Source organism: Pipistrellus kuhlii, unplaced genomic scaffold (assembly GCF_014108245.1).
Source record: "Pipistrellus kuhlii isolate mPipKuh1 unplaced genomic scaffold, mPipKuh1.p scaffold_m20_p_1, whole genome shotgun sequence".
NCBI classification, from domain to species: Eukaryota; Metazoa; Chordata; class Mammalia; order Chiroptera; family Vespertilionidae; genus Pipistrellus; species Pipistrellus kuhlii.
The window spans coordinates 24,414,159-24,422,091 of NW_023425404.1; the positions used below are offsets into that span (position 1 = coordinate 24,414,159).

Below are 7,933 nucleotides of genomic sequence, written 5' to 3' on the forward strand. Positions count from 1 at the left end.
GAAGTGTTAAAAATAATTAACTGTCATTTGAGAGGTCACCTTTTGCTACATATCAACTCTGTGGCACAGAAGCTCATGCTATTAGTAAAATGAAAAGTCTCTTTTCCTCTCTGAAGGATACTCTGGGTCTACGCTAAGTCCTCACCACTCTTTCTTCCCTGGAGCTGCCTGTCATTAATGAAAATTCTATTCAGAGCCATTGCCCTTCACTTCAGAAGTGAGGACTGAGAGAGCAGACCTCAAAGGTTATTCCCCGAAGCTCCACATTTCAGAGCCAACTTTCTGGATGTAGCTAAAGGACTATTCCACTTTCATCTCTCTCGGTGCTTCAGTGAGAAAATTCTCTCTGAAAGGCAGAAAATGCCCTTTGCAACTCTCCTGGATGCCTGTTCTGATTATTCACCAGCCCTGCAGCTCAGAGGACACTGAGTCTATTTCCATACTGACATTTCTTGGCCCATTGATTCTGTGTGACAAACTTGACAAGTGTTCACTCAATCGCCATTAGTGTCTAACCTGCCCCCAACTGAGACTCCACTGAGGTGTCTGATGTGACCAAAGACTAGCAAGTGATCAAGGTCTCTTGACTGCATCTCTCAAAAGGAAAAAAAAAAAAAAAAAAAAAAAAAAAAAAAAAAAAAAGGAAGAAAAGAAAAGAAAAAAGTTCGATTAAAATGAAAAGCAATATCTGGCATTCTCCTGACCATGTTCCAGTTAGTTTCATTAGGGAAGTGATAATGTTGGCTGACATGCACAAAATTATATGTGCACCTTAGAAAAGATCGGCTCCATTCTCCACTGTTTGAGGGTTAATAAAGGAAGCAGAGGGGTTAAAAAGCCAAGAAATGCGGGCTAGAGTCCGGCTCCCCCTCCCCTCCTCCCGCCTGCGCCCTCCCCCCGACTTTCTCCTCCACCAGCCAGATTTGTGACTTTAGGTTGACTATTCATGCCTCCTGGCCATCTTTCTCTGTACACAGATTTAATTTATATTTTATTGATTTTTTTACAGAGAGGAAAAGAGAGGGATAGAGAGTTAGAAATATTGATGAGAGAGAATCATTGATCAGCTGCCTCTTGCACACTCCCTACTGGGGATGTGCCCGCAACCAAGGTACATGCCCTTGACCGGACTCGAACCCAGGACCTTTCAGTCCGCAGGCTGATGCTCTATCCACTGAGCCAAACCGGTCTTGGCTGTACACAGATTTAGAGCCCAGAAAAAAAGAAAGAAAAAGAATTGTTAATCTGGAGAATAAACAGTGTTTGTGAAAATATTTTAAGCTCTGAGAGAAAAGTACTTGTAAATCCAAGGCATCATTATTATTTCTCTCAGCACATAATGACAGGCTTTCTCTCTCCAATATAGTTTTCAAGTATCTGTCAAAATAAGAGCAAAATGAATCCCAGGCTGGAAGGGAAGAATTGACAGCATCTCAATCCGAGAAGATTTCTCAGGGTTTCTCTGCTTTTGTTTATTATTCGTCCTATACACATCACTGATCGTGTGCATAACACAGTGTGCAGTATCCAATCAGTTTCCAACCCCACAAGGAATTTGTTTGATGGCTTTTGCTGCTTCCTCTGAAGATTATAGAGAATTTTCATTCCTCATCTCAATAACACCTTAGATGTCATTGTTGAGATAAGGAATTAAGGAGATGGCAGGTAAGAGGATATGGAGGATAAACACTGGGCCAGGTAGCTCCCTGTGCAGATGAGCAGACCTTGCCTTTCTGATGCAGCCAGATCTCCGACAGTGTGGCTTAAGAGTGTCCTTCCCATTCCAGGTTATGTTTAAGATGTTTCTTGGAAGTGCCAACTTTGGCGAAGCGGCACACTTTGTCTCCACGTTGGGTTTCTTCAATTTAATCTTCATCTCCTTCACCCCCGTCATCCTGTATTTCACCAAGGTGGAGCACTGGTCCTCCTTCGCAGCTCTGCCCTGGGGCTGTCTCTGTGGGATGGCAGGGATGTGGCTGGGTAAGTGACCCCAGGCTTTGCCTTCCATTCCCTAAGTCACTCGACCTCTCCTTGGATAGTTAAGTTATCATATTAGATTATTCCCTTGAGTGCCTCTGTCCTCTCTTTCCCAAATGTAACTAGGGTTGGTTCTTGTTATTGAATGTTGGGGGAGGACCACAGTGTCCAGCTGCACAGGTGGTACCCAGCCCGAGGTTCTATGTGGGTTATTGCTTGATTAGATCTGAGCTCTCCAACTGGTGTGCTTCCCATGGGTTATGCTGTGAGTCCGAGGCCCAGCCACTCTGATCACCACAGGTCTTCAAGCAGCCTCATCATGCTTCACAGTGCACTGTGTGATGTTACTGGGTTCCAAGTGTGCCACGGTGTGTCCGGCAAAGGGAAAGGGGGACATTCTCATTCAAGGAACTCAAAGTGGTTCAAAATGTCTGGAGCACCCACTGCAGGCGGAATGGGGAGAAAGAAAGGTAGGAGGGAAGGAAGAAAGGAGGGAGGGAAAGAAGGAAGGAAAGAAGGAAGGAAGAAAGGAAGGAAGGAAGGAAGGAAGGAGGGAGGGAGGGAGGGAGGGAGGGAGGGAGGGAGGGAGGGAGGGAGGGAGGAGGAAGGAAGGAAGGAAGGAAGGAAGGAAGGAAGGAAGGAAGGAAGGAGAGAGGGAGGGAGGGAGGGAGGGAGGGAGGAGGAAGGAAGGAAGGAAGGAAGGAAGGAAGGAAGGAAGGAAGGAAGGAAGGAAGGAAGGAAGGAAGGAAAGAAGGAAGGAGGGAGGGAGGGAAAGAAGGAGGGAGGGAAAGAAAGGAAGGAATCAGGTAGGAAAGGAAGGAAGGAAGGAAGGAAGGAAGGAAGGAAGGAAGGAAGGAAGGAAGGAAGGAAGGAAAGAAAGAAGGAAGGAAGGAAGGAAGGAGGAAGGGAGGGAAGGAAGGAGGGAAGGAAGGAAGGAAGGAGAGAAAGAAGGAAGGAAAAAGAAGACATTTAGGAGGGAAGTGGGCTATGGAGGACCTGGGAAGCCTCATGGAACAGGTTGAATTTAAAATCCATTTACTAACCTCTCAGCAGGGAGATGACAGCCTCACACCTGCAGCTGACACAGCCCACTCTAGCTGAGTATAGAGCACATGTGTCAAACACACGGCCAGCGGGCCAAATCCGTCCCACCAGGCCTTGCAATGTGGCCCGCACCGCGCTGTCATCACTGCACTCCGCTGCGTTTCCATCACAATGACAGTTTATGACTGTTCAGTAAACCATTCGGCCCGCGATTTAGGCTGGATTTTAGATTTTGGCCCCTTCTCTGATTGAGTTCGACACCCCTAGTATAGAGAATGAATTTGAGCTAGCAAACCCTCACAAAGCAGGGCAAGAAGACAGAACTGGGCTTGGTGGCTCAGCCAAGTAGGCTGTCCCTGAGTCAATGATAAAAAAAAACAAACACAAAACACCTAGACTCTTTTTAGTAATATTCTTTCTCCCAATTCCCTGTGTGAGTGTGGGAATTGGAAACAACTAGGGGCTCCCACTTTCAGGCTGTGCTCCTGCTATAGGTTGATATGAGAGGAACCTGAAAAATAGCAAGCCTGCTCTTCTCTGGCCAAGCAATCGAACACATCCACCCCCACCCCCACGACTCAGGCCCTTTACTCAGAATCGAATTGTTTTCATTCTGCTCCTCTCCTCAGACCACCTAAGGCAGCCCCTTCTGCCCACTCCACATTTGCCCACAAGACTTGGCCTGCAGGACATCTACCAACCCTCACTTGACATCCCCTCATCCCCTGAAGTATAATCTGAAGCAGCACTGCAGTTCTTAGAAGAAGAAGAAAATGCCCTTATTTGCTTCTCCCATAGGCACTGAGTCTTCTTTTTCTACTCTGGCCCAGGCCCCTAAGGGAAGATCTTAAGCAAGACAGGAAATGCAACAAGAGAATAATCAGATACCAATCGTTGGTCCTTGGAATTCTACTTTTGAAGGCCAAAAATATGCGGTGATGACCTGTCATAACCCCTGCTGATTTAAGTAGAAATCAATAGGAGTGTTTCCTTAAGATGAAACATCCTAATGAAAAGTACCTAGATGATTTCCTGGCCAAAACCAATCTAACTGGGAACAATCGAAATTTCACTGACTTGTGGCCCCATCTGTGTGCACATGATCTCCAGCTTGCTGCAAAGTAGCCTTCCTCCAGCGTATACCCCTGGACAGGCTCCTGAGCAAGAGTACCACCTGTGCGGCTGGACACTGTGGTCCTCCCCCACTCAGCAAGGTCTTCACACTCCACTGGGTGCAGTGTGACAGCACAGTGGATTGATCATTTCACCTCTTTGCATTTGCTCCATACACCGTTGGTCAGCCAATTGGCAAGAGGTCAGGCAACCAGAGTGACAGAGGAGGAGAAAAGAATAAGACTATTTCTGGTGAGATACCCATGTATCTACCTCCAAAATCAGAGGATTAATTGACCAAAGGTGCAGACAGCGTAAAAGGCATGTTTAACATTGGCATTGATTCTTTTATGTTAAGAAGGAAAGCACCCAGCATATCAACTCTCCTTTATCCTTCAATATTCTCAATAGCCTCCTCTCTTTTACAGTCTTCAACATCCTGGTGAATGTTGGCGTGGTGCTGACATACCCGATCCTAATCTCCATTGGGACACTGCTCAGCGTTCCTGGAAATGCAGGTACTGGTACGATTTGGCATGAGCACAGTAAGTCTTCCTGCTTGTGTTTGTTTTACACCCTGCGTTGTTTCTTGGACCAATTGTGAATTATGTCCCTTGCCTGGGAAGATGTTTTTAAATATCACGAAGGTGGCAGACAATAGAATAGCTAGGCAACAGATTTAAAATTTGCAGCTACAAACACTGTCTTTACTTGGTTGTGCTTTTAGAGTTAAATTCCAAATGCATCGTTTGAGTTGCAGGTAATCTCCCTGACAACCTAATTTTGTGGTATTTTTAGAGGAAATTCTATGAAAACAAAAGGCATCCCAGCATAGGACTCTCAAGTAAATGCCACTAATGAAAGTGTAGGAAATGCACAGGGTGTTAGCTCCAATCAGACTACCCATGGGGAGCTGGGGAAGCTTCCCCCGGGGGCACAGCAGATGGCTCTCTTGCATAGATATAGGAAAAAGCAATTTGATTCTCTTCAGGGAAAAGAGAAGCTATTTTTCCAGGATAATATTTCTAATGAAATCTTTCAGTGGAACAAGTATTGGAAGTAGGTTATCTGGATGACTCTACAGTCCTTCTAACTTTAAAATTCTAGGATTCCAAGCCTTGGGTGGCCATTTATTTATTTATTTATTTATTGTCCCTTAGGACAACAACAAAAAAAAATGTTTTTTGAGCACTTACTATGTGATCAGGATTATAGAAGAAACAGGAAAATGATAATATTGTTCCCTTAAGAAGCGTATGCCTGCATTTGGAAAATAATAACACCATGCATAAAATAACTTAGAACTCTACAAAGTAATTTATGATTGAATGTCAAATTATGTAATAGACTCCAAGGACTATAAGATAGTCAGAGGAAAGGAATACTAAGTAGGAGAGGAGCTGTCAAAAAAGTTTATTCATTCATCCATGTGTTCATTTATTCAATAAATGATTTCAGAGCATGTAGTATAGCCAGCAACTCTGATAACACTGGTCATACATTCTGAATAAGGCATAGTCCCTGATTTCAGACTATGCATTAACAGAAGGAGACAAGAGTTATTGAGTAAATACAATGTAGAGAGTATTGCTTTGACAGAGGTATGTATTGAATTCTCTGATGGGAGGGGCAACCAAGAAGACTTCCTGCAAAAAAAACCTAAACCGGGAGATCTATTGGGGGGGGGGGGGGGGCGGGCACACGGACATTAGCTGGATGAAGTGGATATGAGGAGGGAAGGGCATTCCATGGAAAAAGAATAGCATTTGCATGACCAACAATTCCACTATGGTACATACCCCCCAAATTGAAAACTGGGACTCAAAAATATCATTGTATACAAATGTAAATAGCAGCATTATTCACAATGGTCCAATATGGAAACACCCAAATGTCCATCAACAAGTGAATGGATAAACAAATCATGATACATACAATGAGATATCATTCAGCCATTAAAAGAGAGAACGTATGAATACATGATGCAACATGGATAAACCTCGGAAACATCATGCTAAGTGAAAGAAGCCAGACACAAAAGATCACATAGACCATGACTCCATTTATATGAAATATCCCAAATAGGTAAAGCCATAGAAACCAACAGTAGATTGGTGGCTGCCAGAGGCTGGGGGCTGGGACTAGGGGGCTGCTTAATGAATACAAGGTTTTATTTCAAAATGATGGAGATGCTTTGGAAGCAGGTAGAGGTGATGATTGTACAACATGATGCATGCACTGAATGCCACTAAATTCACTTTAAAATGGTCAATTTTATGTTACATGAACTTTACCTCAATTGAAAATTTGTAAAAGAACAGCATGTGCAAAAGACCTAGACATTAACAGCCTTGGCTCATTTGAAAAATCTTCAGTGGGCCGATGAAACTGGAGAAGCATGAAGGGACACAGAGGAAATATGCTAAGACGTAAAACTGCAGACAGAGGTAATAAAATCAGATCGTAGAGGCCTTGAAGGATAAGTATCATTTAGAGATAAGGAATGCAGAGCAAAAGAAGGAAACACTACAGATGATGGTATAAAAAAAGAAAAGATGAGCTTGAAAGAACAAGGAAGACCTTTGGAAATCTCTAGAAATAGCACCAACTTTGGTCTTTTCTTTAAAAATTAATAATAATAATAATAATAATAATAATAAAGCTTAGAAAGAGCTGTAGATAGTGACTGACTTGGTATTTCTTACTTAGCTGTGGATCTCCTGAAGCAGGAGGTGATCTTCAATGTCGTGCGCCTGGCTGCCACCATCATCATCTGCATTGGGTTTCTGCTGATGCTCTTGCCAGAGGAGTGGGATGAAATCACCCTGCGATTCATCAATAGCCTGAAGGAGAAGAAGAGTGAGGAGCCTGTGGAGGACATCGCAGAATCCAGTGTCCACCTGCGGAGCAGAAGCAGGGCCAATGGGGCAGTATCTATACCGCTGGCTTAAGGAGGGACACGTTCTAAATGCACGTGTCTGTATATTCTGTGAATATAATAAAATTTTCTTACTACCTGTATACTCATGTGATGGTATTAACTCTGAATTTGGATAAGTCATCTGTGAAATAAAGCCAACAATAAAAGTTTACATTTATATGCTTATCAAGAAAGTGTAAATAATCATAATAAAATTTTTTATTAAAACATATTCATCCTTGTTCTATTTCTTCTGTGTGTGTGTTTTGTGTTTTTTGGGGGAAGGGGGGGGGATTTTTCCCTAATTCACAAAGCTTTCTGAAAACATGCCATTCTATTAAACTTTTATGGATATGTATCATTAACTTTTTCCCACCTGGAATTGAGACTTTTTTAATTCAGAGGAAGTTGCATAAGAGGCAAACACATGAAAACACACACTTTATATATATTTAAGTCCTATAAGAGTGTTGAATTTGAAAGCTGGAAAGTACTCGTAAATAAACATATCAACAGAGCACCTTCTTTCTACATGTAAGACCTACATTAGGAACTAAGAAGAGGTGAGGATGTAGAAGACCCCATCTGTACTTTCAACATGCCTGCAGTAGTACAGAGCACAAGAGAGGTTACAAATACCTCTAATAGGAGGTACACATCTAAAAATGGCACAGTGGTGCTAGAGAGGGCATCTGTTACCAAACATCTCAAAAGTCCTTCACCACCAAGTTTTTGAGAGTCATTTATAGTTGCTGTCACTTCTTCAACTCCCATTCACTCTTCAACCCACCTGCTCCTATCACTCTCTAGAAAGTTCACTTCCCAAAGTCACCAATGAATGGCCTCTCTCTTGAACAAACCATATTGACACCATTCAAC

At 43.1% G+C, this 7,933-nt stretch overlaps 1 protein-coding gene across 1 annotated transcript in view; it reads left to right on the forward strand.

The window, feature by feature from the left end:
* SLC35F4 (solute carrier family 35 member F4) overlaps positions 1 to 7,286 on the forward strand; it is a 162,034-nt gene extending 154,748 nt beyond the window's left edge. Inside the window, exons 6-8 of the mRNA XM_036435367.2 lie at positions 1,788 to 1,980; positions 4,563 to 4,652; positions 6,844 to 7,286. Coding sequence (XP_036291260.1) covers positions 1,788 to 1,980; positions 4,563 to 4,652; positions 6,844 to 7,085 — 525 coding nt within the window. The 3' untranslated portion in view covers positions 7,086 to 7,286. The remainder of the gene's footprint in view (positions 1 to 1,787; positions 1,981 to 4,562; positions 4,653 to 6,843) is intronic.
* Positions 7,287 to 7,933: the final 647 nt, after the last annotated feature.